Genomic DNA, 24,881 nt, shown 5'->3' with positions numbered 1-24,881 from the left:
CTGTAACTTCTCATTTCCCTCCTAGGAAGCCAAACAGTCGTGCTGAGGTCTTGCAGCTGATGAAAGTTATGGACACCATGCTGGAGAAGGCTGGTGTGGATGCGGAGGGCTTAGGTGAAAGTGGTCCCACTCAGGTATGTGAACACTCGCACAGAAAGAGCAGAACAGTGCCCAGGTACATCAAGATTCTTTTCTGTATGTTTCCCCATCAGATTTCTGTGTTTATTGGAGATGCCATGGGCATTCGGAGGCTTGTCACAAGGATAATATGAGCGCACATTGGGCCAAGAGTCTGGTTTCGGAGTACATGCAGCTCAAACAGAGCATGGCCTCACTGGACAGACTTTGTCTTGGCATGGGGGATTTATATTCCCACTCTAAAATGGGGCTGGCGCTGAGTAAGTACTGCATTATTTGGGAAATGATGTTAAACTTGGGAGACTAGCTGTCTCTGCCCTCAAGAATCTACATTAAAGAATCCTAATTTGTGCTAACCAGTTAGTCCTATTGAATCTAGAGCAAAATCTGTTTTCACACAGGCTGGGCCTCAGCATGCTTGTGTGTATTGAATGTAAAATATTGGTAATCCATCTTTGAAAACTGTTCCAGTATCTCTTCATCACAGGTACACCTCCTGGAGATAATGTGATGATCTGCCAAATCTCATATTCTTCCTATGATAGACACCTCCTGCTTTTCCAAATCCTCTGCCTGTCACTACAGTTTCATTTGTCTGATTGATCCTACAGTTCTTGAAGTCCTGTAGATTCTTCCTCACACATAAGAATTACACGTCTCTTCTCTGCCATATATGGCTGTCTTATCACCCGTTTTATCTTTGGACGCTCTATGGGCCATATTTATACTCCGTTTGCGCCGAAATTGCGTCGTTTTTTTTGACGCAATTTCGACGCAAAACTAACGCCAACTAACGCCATATTTATACTATGGCGTTAGAGGCGAATAGCGCCAAAGTTCCCGGAATGTGCGTAATTTTTTAGCGTGAACCCCTTCCTTGCGTTAATGATATGCAAGGGAGGCGTTCCCGTCTAAAAAATGACTCCCAGGCCTTTACGTGGTATTTATACTCCCGGGCAAAAGCGACGCCCGGGAGTGGGCGTGGCTAAAAACGGCGCATTTGCGCCGCTTTTTAACGCCTGGGTCAGGCATGGCGTTAAGGGACAAGTGGGCTCAAAATGAGCCCACAGTGCCCTCCCCTGCCCCCAGGGACCCCCCCTGCCACCCTTGCCCACCCCAGGAGGACACCCAAGGCTGGAGGGACCCACCCCAGGGACATTCAGGTAAGTTCAGGTAAGTTTTTTTTTTTTTTTTTTTAATAATATTTTGTGGCATAGGGGGGCCTGATTTGTGCCCCCCTACATGCCACTATGCCCAATGACCATGCCCAGGGGACAGAAGTCCCCTGGGCATGGCCATTGGGCAAGGGGGCATGACTCCTATCTTTACAATGATAGGAGTCATGTTGATGGGGGATGGGCGTCGTTAAAAAATGGCGCAAGTCGGGTTAAGACGATTTTTTCGACGTAACCTGACTTGCCCCATTTTAAGACGCCCATGCGCCATTTTCCCCCTACGCCGGCGCTGTCTGGTCTACGTGGTTTTTTCCCACGCAAACCAGGCAGCGCCGGTCTGATTGCGCCGTCTAACGCCATTCCATAAATACGGCGCCCGCATGGCGCTTCAGAATGGCGTTAGACGGCGCAAAACGTTTTGACGCTAAACTGCGTTAGCGCAGTTTAGCGTCAAAAAGTATAAATATGGGCCTATATTTTTCCATCATTTAATATTTACAGTTTCTCTTCTGAATACTGGCATGCTTCTAATTGTGCCTTCATGGCTTTGGAACATCCTTCCCCCTCTCCCAGCATTTTGATCTTCAATACTTTGAAGTGTCTGTTTCCATTCATTGCATAATATGTGCCCAAAACCCCTATTTACCCCCTCCTGCCGGACCAGAGAGACCCAGTTAACCTTCCCACATCTGTGTGACCCTTTAGTGACACTCAATGTCATAGAGAGTGAGTAATGTAAAATCATAATCCAATTCACCACTTCACTCAAACCTCTTTAAACCGATTTGCTTCCATTTGTATTAGGTTTAGAAGCTCGTGGTTGTCACGTATCTGCAAAATGCAGAGCCGGGACATTGCAGACGGCTCCACATGGAGCCATCGTCAATGCCTCAGTGCAGTGGGTGCAGCAGCACCCATCGCGCCGATCACTGCCCATAAATCGGGCAGTGACCTGCACGAGGGGCCCCCACAGGGGCCCCGGAGCACCCCTTCCACCAGCCTTTCCCTGGAGAACCCGCCAGGGAAAGGCTGGGGGACACAGGGTTCATTATCCCTGTCGGATAATGAAATCCGCCATCGTCAGACTGCCTGTCGGTAATATTGTGGTTCAGACTGCCATGCCGGTGGCGGTCTTTTCCGCCGTCGCCAGCATGGCGGTCTGAACCGCTGGGTTCATAATGAGCCCCTTAGTCATGTCCCCACTGCATGGCTTCTACCCTATACGCCTTATTTCAGTTTTTTACTACAGATTCTGACAAGCCCTGACTGTGCCCCTTACAATTTCATCTCCAAACATTACACCCTTGGCAGTTGAGCTAGAGGGAGTCCTCAGTTGATTTGACACAAGTGACTAGTCTGCACCAGCTTACTGACAGTGCAGCCTCATAAGAGGGTATTTCACTAGGTGGATTTTGACTAATCATGGTGCTGCATTCTCTGTAGTCTTCATATCTCCGCACTAATGTCATGGAACATTACACATTTTTTGTATGCATTGAGCAACTGATATCAATTCCAGCCATTATCTGTTAGACATTGTTAAGGTTGAGAAGGACCTATTATTAATTTTACTGTATACATATTTTGTTGGCAGTAACTCCATTAAAACAAAACCAATTTCATTCTTTCAACCATACAGTTGATGAACACGTGACAGACTTTAAAGGGTTTTTAGTGACCCATAGTTGAATGTCCAACACTACAGCATTCCATCAGTGGAACATACCATCCGGTAATGCCCACAGTGGTCCAAAAGAGCCCTATTCTACCATTTAGCAACATTCAAAAAAGTTCCTCGGAAATGACACCAAATAATGTTGCAGAGTTTATTTTCCTTTATTTAGCTTAGAGAGTTTGTGTTGGTATTTTGCGTTTAAAACCTTTTCTGACAAATTGTTTTTCTCAAATGCCTCACCTTCTGCATCATAATATGTTTGTTTTAATGGAGTTCAAGATGTCTTAAAGCATGACATCTGAAACATTACCTAAAAAGTTAACTTAGGAACTTGTTGTTCAGGATTAAAGGCTCCTCCTGGTACCTACCTTAACTGTGTTAGCCTCAATCATTATGCTGGCGGTTCCATGCCTTGCACAGTGCTGCCACCAAAGCTCTTTGACAGGTGTCAGACCAAGATCTCTCTAAGAGAGTCAAGAGCCATAAAGATGTTTAGTACTATGTTTCTGATTCCCAAGAACCAACCCTTGAAAATGTATTCAACTCTGAGCTGATGAATTCGTCATCCCTGTAGTTTAATCTTGAGCCTTTAACCTTTGGAGGCTGAAAACCCATCTCTTCCGAAGAGAGAGGTTCAGCAGGCCAGGCCTACATAATGCTTGAAGGGGATTTCCCACTTCCTGGTCTTGGATATCCTCTTTCCTTTCTTTCTTTCTGTTGTGCTTCTGAATAGAGTGTGTTTTTAGTCAAGAGCTTGCAATGAATTGGGGGGAGCATGTCACTGCGTCCTAAAAGGTGCACGTACTAGCTTTAAAAGGTATTTCCGTACAGCGAAAGTAGTCTTAATACAGAGAGCCTAGGTAGATCTTATTCCGCTAACCGCACCCATTTGCTAACATATTTCAAAAAGTTGCCTCTCATTGACCAGGTTGATATTTCCAAGTTTATTCTGTGTCACAGCCGCTGCCACCATTGTGCGATATCTTTATTCTAGTTCAAGTTAAAATTGTTTCAGATGATACATCCTTATGGTTCCCTGGTAACTTCTGTCCTTGTACAACACTCCTCACTATTAAAAGAAAGTTTACCCCTTTATTACAGAAGATATCAATGGCTCTTTCCCACCTGGCCCTGTTCCATTTGAACTCAAATTGGCCATATGACGTGCAGTTGAAAAAGCCTACCTCAGCCTAGCCGTAAGTGATCCTGCAATATTCAGGCAAATCACGCAGCCACTTTATCATGCATACTTGCTGGAAGAGGAGTAAAAATACAGCCATTGAACTGTGTGGCGGAAAATTACTTGCTCTAATCACCACAAGGCTGGTGATCATTGATAGAAACCAAACGATAGTGACCATGACACTGGATAGACACTGGGTAATTATGCTGGTTCTTTGATTTTATTCGATGTGTAAGCTGCTTTCAGCCCTGCCTACTATCCACTTCTCCTGAGACAGTGTGGAGAATGCTACAGCTGTGGTTAGAATTTCTCTTATCAGATTACACCCACATTGAGACCACAGACATCTCGGTCCAACCAATTAACTGGGCTGTTCCGTAGGGATCCTCTTTATTCCTTCTTCTTTATCATTTGTGCCTGTTACCTCTTTCCCCATTTACCTCACTCTCTGGACTTGATGTTTAATCTATATACTAAAGCCATGCATATCCTTATTATTTGTTAGAGATACATGTTCTGATGACAACTCTCTGCCAAACATGGCACTGGATTCTGTTATGTGGTGAATGACAGATAATTTCTTAAAATTAAATCCATGCAAATCAGAAATAGGCAACATTTGCATGCCCTGGAAGCTAAACGTTTGGCCTTGTCGCAGAGTACATCCTCAATCCCCAAACAGGTTCTCAGTCTTTTAGGTACTTCGCTAGATAGGGAGACAATGCCTGAGCTGCTGACTTCACAGCTGAGGGTACCAGGCTCGAGTCTCGGCGTTGACAGCTCTCTATCTTGTGATCATGGGCAAATCATTTAATCTCCCTGTGCCCACAATTCAACAAATCCTACATTTATTTATTTATTCACACCTTTGTCTTCAGCATCAGATTCCTGCCACTGCTAAAGCAAGTTAATTACACCTCAAAATCCACACAAGAATCTTTCCCTTTGCCTAATTTTGTCAAAGCAAAATGGTCACAAATGTTTTTGTTCAATCAAGTCCTAATTTTAGTAATTTGGTTTACCTTTGCCTGTTCATAAACAAAATGATGAATAAACGTCAAGATGGCCAAAATTTAGTAGCACAAACGATCTTTGTTTCTAGGAAGATTGAATATGTCTCCCCGAAATTGCACCTCTTGTACTCGCTGCCAGCCCAAACAAGGATTACATTTAAATATGCCTGCATTATTCATTGGATTTACTGTAAAATAAGCGCTCTTGTCTGAGAAAGAAGTCCAAATAAAACCTAAACAGAAGACTTCTTCACTGCTGCTTCAAAAACTGTTACCGACTTCCCCAGATATCAGAAGTTAGAATGCTTTTGAAGGGCAACGTGCTCTGCTTCGGAACCCTTACCTTTGGAGAGAAGTAGAAAAGCACTTGAACTTTAGGAGGCATTTAAGACCTGGAGGTTCAATGTAGATCAGTTTCTCACTGTGTCACCTTTGCAGACACCACTATGGGTTGATGGAATGTCACTCCTTTTTCTGTCACGTTATGTAGTGAGCCTCAAGAGCCCTTTTTGGGGTGTATGTCCTACTTTAAGCAGTGGTCAGATACATAGAGAATTATTAAAATGTTTTTACTAAGATGCGGTGCAAATATAAAATGTGATTGACATGTCTTCATGATTTCCCTTGTTCTGCCACAAACTAGTGAGTCCTTGATCGATTTCTATAACAGAATTTCAATAATGCTCACTAAGCATCCGCCTCAAATGAATTGAATCTAAACTGTATGTAACAGAATTATGTGGTGTTGATGCAAATTCAGATAATAAAATCTGAAGGAGAGAACTATTCAATGGATACAGTTTAAAATATGCCACTCATATTTTAAGTCAAACCGTGCACAGAGAACTGCTTCCTACACCATTGCCGGTATTACCACATAGGAGTGCGTAGGAAATGCAACTCAGACATAGTGTGCGGCAGGTTAAAACTCAGATGGGACGGGCTTAGTCACTTTGTCCGACCGTTACGTTTTTGGGCAAGATGAAAGTGTAAGACAGTTTGAGGATAGAGGACCCCACACCCTGTTTTGTGGTTAGATGAGTGGGTGTGTATTAGATGACTATACTAAAAGATGATAGCATGGCTAGTCTCCGCATGGAGACTACAGTTATTGCCTGAAACATCTAGGAAGTGAGGATTATAGAGCTCTCTAATGCTTCATGCTGGGTGCAGTGAGGCTCTGTAAATGCTGGGAGTCCCACTGTAGTTTTGTGGGAGGATGAAGTCGGTATTACCAGCTAATCAGTGCATGATACAGGTTTTTCAGAATAATCTGTTATGTGAATCAGATTTGTAGAGTGGACTATCACACTGTAGGGGTGTCCTGACGCTGAGCAGTTGTGAGCCTAGGTACACCTAGGGCCTAGTGGGACTACTCAAAGCCAAGTCTTCACCTTCTTGTGGACTTCAGAAAGTGAAGAGGAGGCTCTTATGTGTACCTGCCGGTTGTTCCATTTTCCAGGCCTTATCTGGGTACAGCACCTTTAATATCAACTCAGTGACAGAGCAGGGGGTGGTCCACTTCTTGATGCTCCGCACTACTGTTGCTGTCTCTTTGCAGGAAGGTGGATGTGGCAGATGTGAGAAGGTTGGAAGTGAGCGAACCACCCTGTCTTCATAAGTCCCCAGGAGATCAAAGAGGGACCAAAGTTTATGCCCTTCAAGGTGCCTCAGGTTCTACGTGAAGTGAGATGAATTCCCTACATTCTTCCCAAATCAGCTATCAGTTATCCACCAGCAAGCCACATTCTGACTCTGCTTTGGAGCCCCAGCTGACATGTCATCTTCAATAGAACTCAGAACAGTAGGCTTTTATTCGGTGTGGTCCAGCTTTCTCTGCCCACACGGAGTTGATTGCCACCACTCCAAATCCAGCTACTCCTATCACGCCTACATCTGGGGTACAAACCGATGTACCTGTGCCATTAGTCTGGGTGACCAAACAAGTTGTGCTGTTGTCTTGAGCTCCGCAGGTATTCAGGGCAGGCTTGGAGCAACCCTCTTTTTCTACCTTCCCAAAATCTATTGTAGGAGGCTGGCCTGGTTTGTAGTGTAGTACCTACTGTACTTATACCTTATACCAGGTCCAGTTATCGCTTATTAGTGAAATGTAGTCAGTGTCTAGAAGCCAGGCTCCTTAGAGGTAGCTGTAGCTGAGCAGCCAAGGCTTATCCTGGAGACATGCAGAGCTCTTGCAATACCACTGTAGTCACACAGTGCTCACACAGATGAAAGAAAATACTCAGTGTTACAAAAATAAAGGTACTTTATTTTGGTGACACAAATACTAAAAATACCATAGAGACATTACTCCCATAGGAGGTAAGTAATAATAATACACAAATTGTATACACTAGTATGCTGAAATAAGTATAAAACAGTTAGAAAACAGTACGATTAGTGAAAATCACAATAGTTAGAAATGGGCCTAGGGGGAACACAAACCATATACTAAGAAAGTGGAATGCGAAAGTCGTGTTCCAACCTAGGCAAATGTAGTGTGTGGGGGATCGCTGGGAGCACTAGAAAGCACCAAAGGCAAGTACTAGAACCCACCCCAGAGCCCAGGAAAGCTGGAATAAATCACAGTAACTTTCCCCAGAACACACAGAAACATGAGAAAGAAGATTATGCATGAACCAGAAGAGCCTGCAAGACACCAACAGTAGAATCCTGGACCTAAACACCTGTGGAAGAAGGGGACCAAGGCCAAGAAGCACAGAAGAGTCCAGGGAGAACAGGAGCCCCTGCTAACCCGGATGAAGGTGCATAAGAAGAACCACCGGTGAAGAAGAACAGTCAGTACTGCACCCAAGAAGACGGATTCGGGTTCCAGGTTGGTGCAGATGATGCCCCGCGCCGAATGGAGAATTGCAGTCTGGTTTGCGTCGCTGGAGTCCGCCAACAAAACTTGGCACACCCAAAAGCTTGCAGTTAGCAGAAAATGGCACTGCCCGGGACCAGGAAGGACCAGGTGGACTTTACCAGGCAGCGTGCACAGGAGTCCCACAGCACGGGACAAAATAGGTGCAAAAGGAGGCCCACGCAGCACTACGACAAAGGCTCCCACGCCACCGGAGAACCACTCAGAAAGAAATGCGTTGCAGGATAGAGTGCTGGGGGCCAGAGCTGCACAGTGCACGAAGAACTTTGTGGAAGGATGCCAACAAGCCTTGGCAACTTCAAAACACGCAGTGCACGGGGGTACTGTCCTCTGTGGGGATGCAAGCACCAAAGTTGGACAGTAGGACGTCAGGACTGTCGGGACCACTTCAGTCCACCACCCGTAATGCAGGATCCATGCAGCTCAGCAGAAGAGGGGATCCACGCAGCCGGGCGTCATGGCAGTAGGTGTCTGCTGAAGTAGGGGAGTGATACATTCACATCTAAGGAAGATTCCTTCAGTCTTCTGGTGCAGGCTGAAGACAGGCTGTCCTCTGAGGATGCACAACCGGGAAATAGTTGCAGTTGCTGGCAGAAGCTGAAGATACAATGTTGCAGAAGTCGTCTTTGCTTCTTTGTTGCAGTTTGTAGAGTTCCTGGAGGGTCCAGATGCAGTTCCTTCGGTGAGTAGTCGAAGTGGAGGATGCAGAGGATTCCTGCTGGAGTCTTGCAATCCGAATCTGAGGAACCACCCAAAGGAGAGACCCTAAATAGCCCTGAAAGGGGGATTGGTCAGCTAAACAGGTAAGCACCTATCAGGGGAGGGCTTTGATGTCACCTGCTGCTCTCAGAGTTCCTTGCCAACTTGGAATCCGAGAGGTCAAAACCCAGGGACCCTCTGGCGGAGCTCTGAGCACCACCCCTCGGGTGGTGATGGACAGGGGAGTGGTCATTCCCCTTTCCTTTGTCCAGTTTCGCGCCAGAGCAGGGACTGGGGGTCCCTGAAGTGTTGTAGACTGGATTATGCAAGGAGGGCACCAAATGTGTCCTTCAAAGCATTTCCAGTGACTTGGGGAGGCTACCCCTCCTAAGCCTGTAACATCTATTTCCAAAGGGTGAGGGTGTAGCACCCCTCTCCCAAAGTAAATCCTTTGTTCTGCCTTCCTGGGTTTGAGCTGCTCAAGCAACAGGAGGGCAGAAACCTGTCTGTGAGGTGGCAGCAGCTGGGGCTGCCTGGAAAACCTCAGAAGGCTGTAATGGCAGTACAGTGGGCCCTCAAAAGAGCCCCCTGAGTGCATGGGATCATGCAACCAATGCTTGCAAAAGCATGGGGGTATGATTCCTACATGTTTGATACCAAATATGCCTATGTTCGGAGTTATGTAGCTGGACATAGGTAGTGACCTGTGTCCAGTACACGCGTAAAATGGCGTCTCTGCACTCACGAAGTCCAGGGAAATGGTCCTGGAGGTTGTGGGGGCACCTCTGCTAGTGCAGGGGTGCCCTCACACACAGGTACTCTGCACCCTGCCCTCAGGGCTGGACGGCCTGCTATAGGGGTCACTTATAAGTGACCTGGTGCAGTGTAATTGGCAGTGAAAGGGCACATGCACCCTTTCACGTAGGCTGCAATGGCAGTCCTGCTGAATCCTTTGCATGGGCGCCCTATGGGTGGCACAAAATATGCTGCAGCCCATGGCGATCCCCTGGAACCCCAATACCCTTGGTTCCTAAGTATCATATACTAGGGACTTATAAGGGGGCACCAGTATGCTAATTATGACCGCCTATGTGTTCTACCCACCACACTGATTACTGACACACACCAGCTGGGCAGAAAAGTTAGGTAATCAGAAAAGTCTGAGAATTCTGGCAGTACACGTTCCCATTCACTCCTGAGTGAGTTCATGATGAGATTCTTCACCCCAAATCCTCAGGTCTCCCTGGTTTTGGAAAAAAAGTAGAACATTCCTTTGTAGAAGCAGGAATCATGATATGCAGATGAACTACTAGCTTTTTCAGTAGACTGCTCACCTTAGGATTTGCCTGTAACATTTAGACAGGAATGTGTAAAATGACAGGGTGGTGAGTGTAGTGGATGAATGGCGCCTGCATAGTGGACAGAGTGAGCGCTAGGCTCCCAGGTGACACCTTCATCGACAAGACAGACACAAAGAGGCAAGCTGCTCTCCCTTTGTCATTGACCCTGCATATGAACTAGGAATCTTGTCAAATCCTGAATCTTGTTTATGGATATAGGAGATGTGTTCCTCTCGGTATATCCTATTGCTGCTGTTTACAGAAACTAGAGCCTGAGTTTCAGGTAGTGGCCTAGGAAACATTAAATATTGTTTTGTTCATTACAACATAATAACAATAGCCTAGTTCACTAACTGCCAGGGGCTGGATTACTTACATAAAATAAAGAAAACCCTTTTCCCTGTCACACTATATAGCTGTGGTGGGAGCTGGTTTAGGTCTCATGGCCATGAGGGCTTACTGGGTTCCAGTTGTGATACTTGGAGTCTTTTATCTCTAGTATCCTTTTTTTTGTATTTGCAAGAACACCACACAAGAAATTACATAAATCAACACCAGTATGGTATGGCATCTTTGGGAAGTTCTCCGGTTCACCAAATTATCCCACATATAGCAGGCAATAGTCGCAATGTTGGCCTGCCCCCCTCACCCCCAACATGTCCTGCATATCCACCCCCCCCCCACTATCCAAGTGTGCAGCCACGTAGCTCCTGGAAGTTCCTTCTGTCAGTCCCCCAGTTCTCTCAATTCCAACCACGGACCCAACGTTTTCTCAAACTTCTTCGGACTTCCTCGCAACTGGTACACCGTCCGCTCTGCTAACATACACCAGTCCATGTTCTGCGGGTAACTGGCTGAGCTTAGAGACCTCACTGTACCCCAAGCCTAAACAATATCTCTCTTATCCACCATTGATGCAATATTACAAAACGGAAGGGAGTACTGCTGCAATGTCTTTTCCCCCCAGATGCCCAGGCACGCAGTTTGTGCTGATAAACAACCAGAGCCCTCACCACCTCTTCCATATACTCTTGAATAGTTCCCCCAGTATGCCTCCAGCCTCGGGCAATCCCAAATGGTATGTTCCAGGGTACCCCTCTGTCTGCAGCCCCTCAGACATCTGTCGGGAGGGAGACTGCCCATTTCATAAAGTCTTGTCTGTGTATAGTATGCTCTGTGTAAGATCTTAAGCTAGATGAGTCAGAAGCCAGCCCGAAATGCCACTTCCGTGGAGTATATGCACGCCTCAGTCCAGTCCGCATCCTCCATAATACCCAAGTCTATCTCCTAGCTATCCTTCAACCTCTCAGATGGCTTCATGCAGTTCCTAATTAAGGTGGCGTAGATGGTGTACACCGCATGGCATCAAAGCGGGCTGCCAGATGCCTACATTCTAGAGGGGTTTCTTCCTCTATTGTTTTGCTGTGCCTAATGCTATTGGTAAGGGCATGCCTCATCTACAGGTATCAAAATCTGTGGGAGTCTGCCAGCTCAAATTGCTCTTAGAGGTACTCAAAGGAGACCATCCCAGACTCCCTCCATGAGTCCCCAACTTTAGAGATTCCAATAAAATCCCACTAATGGAATCCTCCGAGACGCTGTAGGTCTGTCAGCGTAGTCACATCTCACAGTCGCGTTTCTAAGGTAATTTTCCCCTCTCATCCGGTCGCCTTGGTCGCCTTCTTCCATGCTTGGACCACCACTGCTGTGGAGGCCACACCCACTTGTCTTGACATTTGATCATATGTCTCTGGTATCCTTACTTTATGGAACAACAGTAAGAAACATTTAACTATCAGTATGGTGAAACGGAGTAGTCCAAGGCTCACTCAGTGCAGTGGTGTTGGTTAGGAACTCAGACGATGCAATTATAACACTTAATAAATCAATGTCCAGCCAGTGTTTTTACTTTGATAAAGAAGAAGTACTTTAATCACCCCAGCTACTACATACAAATGTACAATCCCATTCTAGGTGGATGCCATCAACAGGTTGTGCTAATTCCCCCAATTAGCAGCAGATGTGGAGGGAGGGAGAATGTTTGCAAGATCTTCTACCATCCCAGTCCACACTGCACAGAGTGAGCAAGTGTGACTCCCTGCAGCAGAGTTTTGGTTTCTCTCACTCAGAAAATATTTGAAAAAGAGACAAAACAATTCATTTTATAGCAAAACGCTCCAAACATAATTGCCTAAAAAAGGTTTTGTACACTATTCTGATTAGAAGGTCATGAACTATTTCAAGAAACAGATACATTACCATGCAACATTACTTTTCTCCTGTAACCTATAAGAACTTTGTATTCCTGTCACTCTGGGTGCCTTAATTGCTGGATGTTCTGAGGATCCTCAGTCCATCCACATCTGAGGTTAGCACGATGTCCCTAGCCTAGCAGAGCTTTTTTCTGTCTCCCATAGTCTATTCCTGCCCAACTTCAATCCCAAATATCTGTGGCCTTCTTTAGTCTTTCCACACATTCACCATTAAGAGCATTTTCTTCCATCAGATGCACAACTTGCTAGAGCTTCTGAAGGCTGAACAAAACATCTACAACATCGTCTTTCATGAATTGATTCGTCAGGTCAGCGTGGAGTGCGTGGAGAGGGGAGAGCTCCTGTCCAGGATCAGGTGAGGATAGACCCTTCCTCAGGGACCCAAATCTTGCTATTGGGGTCTCTGTATGCCTGCACATGTGAAGTAGAGAGGTCCTGGACAGCTTTAGTGACAGATCAGAGGATTCATTTGTCATTACAGATTACGGTTGCTGTATATCTAGAAGATTTCCCCTATCTGTAGGCATCACTCCTTGAACCATAAATGATGAAAGCATTGAGATGTGTATTGAATTTCGAAAATCCTGAGTAAAAATTTGAAAACCTTGCTCACCAGTGGACTGAGTGATTATTCCTAGCTTGGTCTTATGGGAATACATTTCTCTATATAGCCTGTGCTGCACTAGCAAAGAAATTAAAGCCTTCATGATGCAGGTCGCATTGTGTGTGTATAAGTGTAAAGGGAGGAAGTGCTAACCTATAATTGATATCCTCACATTAATTGTAATGGTTTGGCAATGATATAATGTACATTCAAATTGACACTAGCTAGCATGGGCATCCTAAGTCATAACAAACCCATTATCATCACAGATGAAAAAACATTTTTGTGTGCATGATAATTTCAAGATCCTAACACACTAGTCCTGGTGGCATAAATTGCCACAATACCAACAATTGAAATGTCAAAGGCAAAACTAAAACATATAAATGGAAACTGCATTCTCAATGAAGACACAAAGTCAGATACATTTGTGAGCATTTCATATCCAATAAGTCGAAATCTTCGGATGAACACCCCTTAATGGGCACTTATTTTTAGCTGTTTGCTTTGTTTATTATTTTGGATCTGTTCATGGATCCTGGCACTGTTCTTTGCACTGCTACATAACACGTATTTACCCACTGACTTGTCCCATATTACTCCTCTATATTCTTCCTTGTATCATTTACCTTCCATCCTTTTCTAAAACTGTCTTTCTGTCTTCACTATCCTAAATTATCTTTTCACTGCATCAGTCCACAAATGGCTACTTCTCTTATCCCACTACTTTTGCATCTTAAATAAAATGCATTATTTTCTTTGCACAGGCAACGATATGTGAATCTTTTGGACCGGATTCCCCGGCAGGTGCAGAGTCTGTACAATGACATGCTTGCTCAGCGAGCTGTGGATCGACGCCTCACAGAGGAAGTGGTACATTTCAAGAATGCCATTGGAGATCTGATCAGGTCTGGAGGGGTCTCTGAAACTTCATACTCTGAGAAAAGGATAATGTAAAGGATGAAGGGGTAGCATGTTAGGTGGGTGAGTGTAGGAGGATCAATTTACTCAACTTAGGATCATTGCCTGGTTCATAATTGATGTGTGGTTGTCATTTATGGTCTGATTCCTAGAGATTACCCAGTTTTTTGTTGCTGCCCGGATCCTTCTTGAAGTATTGTTTCCAGTTGCTGCTTGATTCCTTGTGGATGTGTAGTTTCCATTGGTTGCCAGGTTCTCACCAGTTGCCTTGGTTACCTTTGTTGCCTAGTTGTCTGATTAGGACTGACTAGTTGCTGGTCTGGTTATTACCTAATTCTATGTGGCTATCTTGTTTCTGCTTGTTGCCTGCTGCCTGGTCATTGCCTGGTACTTCGTCATTGCATGTGTACAGGTCATTGACTTCCTTCTGGTCTTTGCCTGGCTTCTGGTCATGTATTAAATGCACAGAAACTCTTGGGTCCAGTACAAGTTGCTGTGGGTGCCATTGACTATCATCACACAGAAGAGGGACCTTGAAAATATTCTACTCAGTGACTTAAAAATTTCCAAAGTCGTAGTGTTCCACAGTAGTAGTGTTGGGGCCTTGCTGGCCACACAGGAAGAGATTACACCATCGGAAAAAAACTAAATTGGTTCTCACTTTATGAATAATTGGTGTGGAATCAATTGGAGTTTGTGATGGATATTACTAACTGCAGATTTCTTACATTTTGACAATACCCAAATACCAAAGTAGAACCGGAGAACTCAGAAGCAGAACTCCTGCTGTCCGGTAGGTGGTGCCACGCAACTCCATTTCAATGCTGTTCGCTCTAGAACTGACAAACAGAGCCTCATGTAAGCAGAGCTGATCAGTTCCTCTTTCCACTCTTTCAGGTGTGGACCAGAGCACTGCTCCTTCTGCCTTAACTCTGTAAAGAGATTTTCTTGCAAAGATGTCCAGTGTGCAATGGACATGGCACCTGCTAAAATGGCAGGGTTTAAAATTTGTAAGGATTGTCACAAGCTGAATAATGTGAAAGATCCCCATGAGGTGTGCCTCTGGTGCTTGGGTTCAACCCACAACACCAAAGCCTTCTACAACTGTGCCCAGATGAATCCAAGAGTCATCTGAGAACGTGAAGTGAAACTGACATGGAAAAAAGCATGAAGGCTCTACGCTGATCCAGGTCAAAGTCTAAAGTGTAGACCCACTCCCAAAGTTGTCCGTGAGCAGATCTTCTTGTGGATGAAGTCTAGTGGTAAGTAAAAAAAAAAAAATTCCAAGCGGGACTCTTTCCCTTCCCATAGCTTTAGTTCTCCAAATAAAGGTGGGAATGCATCACTGGCCTGTAAGACTCCCCCCTGTTACAAAAGCTGATCCCATCCTTGATCCCAATGCACAGTGAATTTCCAGGTCCATGTCCGATGTTACAGCAGGTTGAAGCCTTTTGAAAAGCCATGCTGTGCATCTTTGGCATGCTTCTCTCTTGCCTTTGGGCCCCAAGAATCCGTAGGGACCCCAGTCAGATTACAGCTTGCAGGTTCGCCCTCTGTGCTGTATGGGCCCCTTCTTAGGGTTCTGTACCAGAGTCCATTCTAGCTTCATGCCTAGTACCAAAATCCACACCATGGTACCAAAATCCACCAGATTCTCAAACATCAACTCAGACACTGACGCCCCTGATGGCAAAGGAAGAGCTGCAATCGATCATGGTTTTTTACTTTGAGCCGGCCTCTTCTCAACCTTGATTGAGACCAGATCTTCATGTCCCGCAGCCTATTCTAAACGCATCAGATTCAGACACAGTTTTACTACTGTGCAGCTGCGTACAGACATTTCAACAGCTGTTTGACTTGGCTCTGACCAGAGCCAGCCATAAGGAGACGGAAAGAGTTTGCCTCAAACTTTGATGCTGACAACTTCTCACCCGACATTGAATTGATTTCCCCCCTGGGCCGGCATTAGATAAAGTACAATCTTTTATCACTGTGATCAGGAGGGCCATTGAGGTCCTTGGCTTCCGCCACCCCATTATGGAGTTAAAAACATATACTGAAAGAGGTCTTGCAGCTTGGCCAGACACCAAACAAACCTCTTTTACCCTTCAATAAACCTCTTGCTGACAAACTGTTGACATTTGGGCTGGACCATGCTTCAGCACACCAATCAACCGACAAGTCTCCTGTTGCCATAGACCTGCCCCAGGCAATTCAGACTTCTTAACTTTGAAAGTTTGGTGGTACAGTTGTCAGCCAGTAGAGTGAACCCTAACACTGTCCCAACCACTTCCTCTAACACGTAAACAGAAGGTGTGGATACACTTCATAAGAGTATTCTCTTCTCTGGCAGCCTTGCCTTGAGGTCGGTTAATGCAAGCTACTAGCTCAGTCACTGCACCCACGCACTTTGGGACATGGTGGGTGAGATCATACCTGTGGCTCTGGTTGATTTACATGCTTCATTAGCCCAAACCAATTAGATGGCCAAATTCGTCATCCGCTTTGGCCTGGACATCACAGATTGTTTAGATAGGGCTATGGGAACAAGCATAGTGCAGTGCTACTCATGGATGAGATCCCCAGACTTCTCCAGGGACATCCAGGTGTCCTTAATAGATATGCCTTTTGACAGCTCCTGGTCTTCAGTGGTGACCCACCATCACATCAGTTTTCTCGGGGTTGTGAGCAATTCACTTGGCATTGAAGGCCTTCATGCCCTCCATCAAGCAACAGCTGGAGCAGATTCTCATTGACAACACCACCACCATGTGGTACTGCAAAAAACAGGGCACAGTGGGGTCCTTGATCCTGTACCAAGAGGCCCTGTGCCTCTGAATATGGCTGAATCAGGGGATTTCCCTGGTGGTACACCACCTGGCTGGATCTTTAAACACCATGGTGGACAAACTAAGCTGAAGATGCTTAGCGGATCATGTATGAAAGTTGGACCCAGAAGTGACACCTGGCATTTTACAATAATTGGGAAAACTGTGGTTCAATCTCTTCACCACCGCAGAGAACTCACAACTTTTGTGTGCTGAAGTTCCCAAGAAGGTTTACTCTTGGAAATTAATTATGCATAGGATGGATCATGGCATTCCTGTATACCTTGCCCTCACTACCTCTCCTGCCCTGATGTCTAAAGAAGATCGGGAACGATCAGACCCAAGTCATTCGAGTGGCTCCGGACTGGGCTAAGACAGTGTGGCACCCAGAAATTTTGGGCTTGCGCATCTGTTCTCCAATCAGGCTGCCCCTTCAGGCCGACCTTCTATTGCAGCAACAGGACAGGGTTTTGCACACAAGCCTGTGCAACCTGCACCTCTGTGCATAGAGATTGACACTAGAGTGGCTGCAGTTGATGTCCTTTGACCTTTCTAATAACGTTGTTGATGTCATCCTTGCAGACAGGTGACCATCCCAAAAATCTGTGTATGGAGGGCACTTGGACAAGTTTTTGGCTTGGTGCTGTACCTGTCAGTTGGGCCTGTTGCAGGCAAAACTGTCAGATATGTTTTTGCTTGCATTGTTTTTGGCCCAACAAGGACTTGCTATGGGGACATTTAAAGGTTACCTGTCAGCCCTACTGTCCTATATACATTTGACATACTAACCATCCTTGTGATGTGTTTCCTAAATGTTTAGAACATAAGTTTCCACCTAAGCCCTTTGTGATGCCACAGTGAGATTTAAGATTTAAATATCATCCACACTTTTCTGATGTGTACCCCTTTTGAATCAATGCAGAACTGTCCATTGCATTTACACACCTTAAAATCAGTCTTCCTGGTTGTGATAACATCCTCATGCCATGTGAGTAAGCTTTAGTCATTTAAATCCTGCCTCCCTATACCAAGCATTTCCAGGAAAACTGGTGTTAAGGATTCGAGCTGCGTTCCTACCAAAACTGGAGTCACCTTTTCAGCTGGACAAGCCATCACCTCCGACCTTCTTTGTTGCACCTCATCCTTCAAAAAAGGAAGGGAGACTCCATTGTTTGGACCCAAAAAGGCTACTCAGTTAATGTAGTGATTGTGCGGTTTCTGATGTTCTCTGGGTAAAGAAGGGCAAGACAATATAGAAATACACCATCTCTTAATGGACAGCCCTCTGCATTAAGCTCTGCTATGCACTGTTTAAGAGGCAGCATCCAGAAGGTCTAAGTGCTCATTCTGTCAGGGCTTAGGTTGCAATATTGCTTAGGCAGTAGGAGCGCCTGCCCTGGATATCTGTCAGGCAGCTACATGGACATCAGTACACACATTTACAAAGCACTACTGTCTCAGTAGTCAGGTGTGCAGAGATGGTCATTTTGCCCTTTCGGTCCTGCAGGACTTTTTAGTTTGAGCCTTTCCACAAGCCCACAACATTGGGAGGTACTGCTTTTGTATCTATTCATAAGGTAAATAATGTACAGTAGGAGACAAGTTACCTATTGTGTTAACACGGTTTCTGGTGGATGATCTAACTGCAGATTCATCACCACCCACTTGTCTCCCCATTTTGTAGTAGGGCCTCTTGCGTCAAAAAAGATCCCATTTTGGGAAGATGCTCACTGGTTCTTCCAATTTGCAGATTGGCTCCACATTTGAAACGTAGACAAATCCATGAAAGAAATTGACGTCATTGCTCATGTGGCACTTATATGTGGCTCTGTTCATCACTTCCATTGTGGAACGCTATTGGCGGGGTGTTGCATGGCGCCACCCACTGAGCACAGGAGCACTGCTCTTGAGTTTTCTGTATCCAGTCTGTCACCCGGGAATACTCACAAGGTGAGGAATCTGAGGTTATATAGAGTGTCCATCAGAAAGAATGCTACCAAAGATAAGTTACTTGTTCTTTGTGTATGTAGGAAGCTGGCCTAGTGTGTGGTGAGCACCTATGGTGTTATCACCTTATACCAGTTCCAGGTATCCCCTATTAGTGAGGTGTGGACAGTGTCAAGGAAGCCAGAGCTCTCTGGAGGTAGCTGTGGATGAGCAGCCAAGACTTATCTAGGAGACATGCAATACCACTACAGTCACACAGCACATACACACTTGAAAGAACCACACAGTGTTAAAAAAATAAAGATACTTTATTATAGTAACACAAATACTAAAATACTGTATAGGCAATACCCGAACTGGAGGTAAGTAAACACTATTATATACACATTAGCAATCAGTAAATAGCATAGTAAGCAATGAGCATTGGTAAAAGTAATAGTAAATAGTAAGGACCCTAGGGGAGGGCCAAACCATATAGTAAAAAAATGGAGTGTGAAAGGCAGTCCCCCACCCAAGGAAGTGGAATCAGTAGAGGGGAGCTAGAGGAACTAGGAACCCCAAGAGGTGAATACCAGAGTGACACCCAGTGACCAGGAGAGCAGAGGTAAGTACATGGTTTCCCAAAACCAAAAGGAGGACTTTAGAATTGTGCAAGACCTGGACAAGACTGGAAGAACCCATAGGTGGCTCCTGACAGAAGAGGACCTGCAAAGAAAGGGGACCAAGTCCAGTTTGTAATGGAGTGTCCGGTTTTGGCATGAGCCACTACCCCACCCTTTTGTGGATGCAGGACCAGGTCCATGGTGGACAAAGATCGTCAGCAGTGCAGCACAGGAGCAGAAGAGGCGTTCCAGAGTGATGCAGGTGATGTCCCACTTCGGCGGTCATGATTCAGTCGGTCAGCGGTGCTGGAAAACCACCAACAAGCCTAGGCAAATGCAAGAGTCGAAGAAGAAGGTTTTGCAAGGCTGAAGAGGACCAGCAAGGCCCAGGGGACTCGACTCAAGGAGGGGAGACCGTGGTGACCCTCAGCAACTGGGAGAGTCACAACAGGCAACCCTTGGGCATCAGGCACAGGAGTCACAGTGAGGTCCACTCAGCACACCTGGAGGAGTGTCCCACATCACTGGAGCAGCAGACAGGAGACTGTGTTTTGCAGGAAGAAGTGCTATGGCCCGGGGCTACACGGAGCGCCTGACGATCCCTTGGAGGAGGAACAAATAAGCCTGGGTAGCTGCAAGAGTCGCGATGCACAGGGGTACTGTCCTGCAAGGAGAAGCAGGGCCTTACCGTCTCCCAATTTGGACAGCTTGTAGAGAGGACCAAGGGGACCACTCCAGACCACCACCGGTGATGCAGGATCCACGCAGCTCTAGGGCTTGTCCTTGCAGTTGGTGCCTGCAGATGGAGGGGAGTGACTCCTTTACTCCAGGGGAGATTCCTTCTTACTTCTTGTGCAGGCTGAAGACTCGTTGCCCTCAGAGGATGCACAGCTAGTGAAATGTTGCAGTTGCTGGAAGTAGCCAGAGAAACAATGTTGCAGAGTGGAATCCTTGCTGTAGTTGCAGATTGTTGGTTCCTGGACGTTCCAGTTGCAGTCCCAGTGGCCAGAAGATAAAGTGAATGATGTAGAGGAGTCCTGCCGGAATCTTGCATGTCGAATCTGAGGACCCAGCCAAGAGGGAGACCCTAAGTAGCCCAGGATGTGAGATTGGTCACGTAGCAGGATGACCACCTATCAGGAGAGGGCTGTGACGTCACCTGTCTGACCTGGCCACTCAGATGCCCTCAGGGGCCTCTGCCCATCTTGGATTCAAGATGGCAGAATCAGTGGCCACCTGGAGGGGCCCTGGGCACCACCCCTGGGGTGGTGATGGACAGGGGAGAGGTCACTACCTTTCCATTGTCCAGTTTCACACCAGAGCAGGGACCGGGGTCCCTGGACTGGTGCAAACCAGTTTATACAAGGACCTTCAAAGCAAACCGGTGGTTTGGGGAGGCTACCCCTCCCAAGCCATATAACATCTGTTTCCAAAGGAGAGAGTGTTACCGCCCTCTCCCACAGGAAATCTCTTGTTCTGCCTTCCTCTGCCTGAGCTGGTCAAGCAGCAGGAGGGAAGAAAGCTGTCTGAGGGTTGGCATCAGCACAGGCTGCCTGTAAAACGCCAGAAGACTGGTAGGTGCAATGCTGGGGGTCCTCTGAGGAGCCCCAAGAGTGCATGGAATCATTCAACCAGTGCTGGCAATAGTATTGGGTTATGATTCTGACATGTTTGATACCAAACATGCCCAGGTTCTGAGTTATCATTATGTAGCTGGACACAGGTACTGTCTAGTGGAGCTGGAGTTTGCATGCTCATGCCGGGGTGCCTTCACACTCCGGTACCTGCACCCTGCCCTCTGGAATAGGAGGGCCTACCATAGGGGTGTCTTACAGTGACCTGGTGCAGTGACCTGTAGTGAGAGGGTGCATGCACCTTTTCACGCAGGCTGCAATGGCAGGCCTGCAGACACATTTTTCATGGGCTCTCATGGGCGGCATAATACGTGCTGCAGCCCGTGAGGAACCCCTGGTGCCCAAATGTCCTGGGTACCTAAGTACCATATACTAGGGACTTATATGGGGGAATCAGTATGCCAATTGTGGGGTGTGCAAAGTTCTAAGCAACCAAATTTAGAGGGATAGAGCACAGTCACTGGGGTCCTGGTTAGCAGGATCCCAGTGAACACAGTCAAACCACACTGACAGCAGGCAAAAAGTGGGGGTAACCATGCCAAAAAGTGTACTTTTCTACAGTGTATATACTTCACTTTGGAAGCCACTGTACACAAAGAGTTTCTGTCCTGTGACATCATTACAGTTGTCAGTCTGAATTTACCTGACATGGTAGGTCATGCACTGTATCTGCATCCTCCTGCCTCACTTATTTTCCACAGACTATAAGGAAGGTGGGGGGATTTAGCTGCCAGGGATTCTCCGATCTCCTAACAAAACTTCAGAAGCCTGTGGGAAGCAGTTATTCAGGCTGATGCTGTTGCACCACTTCCAAATGCTTCTTGCAGCTCTACAGCGATCCAAAGAAATAAGGCTAGAGATACTGCAGTGGCACTGCATACTACTACCATTCCCTTCCTGTCTAGAGGTCTTCACAAACTCAAGGGAATGAAAGAAAAGGCAAGTGCTGCTGCACTCCCTTCTGCCATCCCTCCTCTGCCTCCCTCAGATCATTAAGACCCAAGGGATGCATAAGAAATGTTCCCACATTACCTCAGCCTGGAAAGAAAAGCAGAGCAACAGCATAAAAGGAGGTTTTCAGGAGCCCTTACATTTGTTTGCATAGGAGGAGGGGGATATAGAAGAGACACTCGGCAGGTGGAGGATGGTCACATGAAGCTATGCATTTATTTATAAAAATCTGTGGGGTTTGCCACGCCGAGGGAGGTGGTGAGGATGCCCGGAAATCAGCCATATCTGTTTATGGGTGGCAGCATCAGGAACCTGCTCATTTTATATGAGTGTGCCCCAGGATGTATTTCCTCACACCTTTTTGCACGCCCATAAGCATAGTTGGTAGTGCATGAAAAAAGAAAGCAGGAAATTGGACATATGCAGGACAAACTGTACATGACAAAGTATAAACAAGGGCATGGGCTTTTTTTTTTGCGTTGTCAATTATGTCACTCTGAACACCACTGGTTGCAAACAACTCTATTGCAGTATTTACCCATGTACAATTATTTACATTGTTTAAAATGCTGGAGACCACGGGCCTGATTTTAACCTTGGCGGACGGCGGAGGCCGTCCGCTAAGGTTCCGCCGCCAAATGACCGCACTGCGGTCACAAGACCGCGGCGGCCATTCTAACATTTCCTCTGGGCCGGCGGGCGCTCTCCAAAAGAGCGCCCGCCGGCCCAGAGGAAATGCCCCTGCAACAAGGACGCCGGCTCAGAATTGAGCCGGCGTAGTTGCAGGGGTGCGACGGGTGCAGTTTGCACCCGTCGCGTATTTCAGTGTCTGCATGGCAGACACTGAAATACTTTGCGGGGCCCTCTTACGGGGGCCCCGCGGCACCCCCTACCGCCATCCTGTTCCTGGCGGGAGACCCGCCAGGAACAGGATGGCGGTAGGGGGTGTCAGAATCCCCATGGCTGCGGAGCGCGCTCCGCAGCCATGGAGGATTCCCCCGAGTAGCGGAAAGTCGGCGGGAGACCGCCGACTTTCCGCTTCTGACCGCGGCTGTACCGCCGCGGTCAGAATGCTCGTGGGAGCACCGCCAGCCTGTTGGCGGTGCTCCCGTGGTCAGTGGCCCTGGCGGCCACCGGCCGCCAGGGTCAGAATGACCCCCTACATCTCCAAGAGGATAAAGAAAGGGTTGGAAAAAGAGAACTAGTGTCATTTGTAAAGATTACTTCAGATGTCACATGAAGGAAGTGCCAAGAGCTTACCCCATTTTAGTATGGAAGAATGGAAGAGGGAAGGGAGCAAGGTTCTATGCCAAAGAACAGGTTAAAAAGACAGGCTTGATGGGTAGGAAAGGAAACAGAAGCTTGCATGGAGCACAAGAATGTTCTTAGTGGAAATGGTGGTATGTGTGTAAGTAAGTGAACCACCTTACAGCAGGAATATTGAAGAAACAGCTTCAAAAGAGTTAAAATTGCCTGGGACAAGTGTGGTAGAGTGACTTTGGTAATACAAACAAATGGTGAGCTATCTACAGTCTGCAAAGTTACAACAGAGGGCAATTTACTGACTAAGTGGGTCTGGTGTGCTTTGTTTTCTACCACTTTCTAAGTGTCTACATTTGTCTGTCTGTTCCTGTTTCACATAATAATCCATGTGTATTTGTTTTAGTGAACTGAGCCAGGTTCGGGAACATGATCTACGGGTTAGCAAAGAAGCAAATTATGCTCGAGAACAACTGGCACTCTCTCTTGAAGAGTCCAGGAGGAATGTCAAGTGAGTTTTTCACCAAGCTTTTGGAAAATATGTCTGGAGAATCAACATACATTCTTAGGAAGATCATGTATCATCTTCTGGGGGCAAAGGCTGTCTTAGCACCTTTTCCTAATATTCTGTTGCAACACTTTGGTTGGTTACTATGTGATTTTTCCAAACATGGTGCCATGTCACTAAGAGATATTGTGTAATATACTTAATATAGCATGTTCAGGGCACAGTGCTGTCCTGGGCTGAACACAAGCATTGCCAGTTCACTGATTTTAGGCTACCTTTCTCACTTTCTTGTTCTTCATTAATTTGGTCCACTGCCGAGGAAACAGCTCTTTGGGTGAGGAGCAAGGGTGGGTAGGTTCTCTTGCAGCTATCATCCCAAGGGTTTTATGCCTTCATGAATGGGCATTATACATACCCACAGCTGTTACTTCTCATATTTGGGTTGTGGGACAACGTCATTGTCTGTTGCCTCCGTCATGGCCCAGTTGGTGGTTTTGGCACCGGAGCTGTAGAGGAACACATCTTATTAGCATGCTTTATACATAAACTTTATCATGGCACAACTGCCCATGACTTCATATTTTGTGCTTAAAAAATATGGAGCACACCATTGTGTTGAATCCATTACATTGTCAAACTTTCCACATGGGCATTCCTTGTGGACTACAATTTAATTGTATACCATCTCATTGTTTGTCATTTCATTGTAAGTAACACATTAAAAACATTGTAGTTATATATGGAAAATGTTTTAACATAGGGTTAGAGTAAGGATTTAGGATTTAGGTGTGTAGGATTTAAGAGCTAAATGTTTTGGGGTGAAGGATTTAAGGTTGAAGGATGATGGTTTAGGAGTGAAAGGTGATGTATTTAGGGATGGAGATTGAAGGGTATGAATGTGAATGGATGAAGGGTAAAGGGTTTAGGGGTGGAGGGCTTAAGGGTGAATAGCTGAGGGCTCAAAAAGAAAGGGTTTTGGGGTGAATGGTGAAGGACTTAAGGGTGAGTGGTTTAAGATTGGAAAGGTTAGGGGTGAATTAATTAAGGGTAAAGGATTAGGTGTTTATATGTGAATGGTTTAAGGTTGAAGGGTTTATGTGTGACCAATAAATGGATAAAGGCTGAAATGTGAAATATTTAGGGATGAAGGGGTTCAGTGATAAAATGTTTAAACACAAATTAAACAAGGATTTAAGGCTGAAAGGTTTAAGAGTGACAGGTTTAAGAATGAAGAGTAAAGAATTTA

General features: G+C 46.1%; 1 protein-coding gene across 2 annotated transcripts in view; it reads left to right on the top strand.

Moving 5' to 3' along the window:
- Positions 1 to 24,881, top strand: part of AXDND1 (axonemal dynein light chain domain containing 1) — a 342,044-nt gene that overhangs the window by 101,592 nt on the left and 215,571 nt on the right. For both annotated transcript variants that reach the window (XM_069232100.1, XM_069232101.1), the window contains exons 8-11: positions 26 to 134; positions 12,614 to 12,735; positions 13,752 to 13,892; positions 23,534 to 23,638. In XM_069232100.1, coding sequence (XP_069088201.1) covers positions 26 to 134; positions 12,614 to 12,735; positions 13,752 to 13,892; positions 23,534 to 23,638 — 477 coding nt within the window. The remainder of the gene's footprint in view (positions 1 to 25; positions 135 to 12,613; positions 12,736 to 13,751; positions 13,893 to 23,533; positions 23,639 to 24,881) is intronic.

This window comes from Pleurodeles waltl, chromosome 4_2 (assembly GCF_031143425.1).
Source record: "Pleurodeles waltl isolate 20211129_DDA chromosome 4_2, aPleWal1.hap1.20221129, whole genome shotgun sequence".
Taxonomy (NCBI): Eukaryota; Metazoa; Chordata; class Amphibia; order Caudata; family Salamandridae; genus Pleurodeles; species Pleurodeles waltl.
The sequence above is the reverse complement of the archived record's forward strand: the minus strand, read 5'-3'. Positions and strand labels throughout refer to the sequence as shown.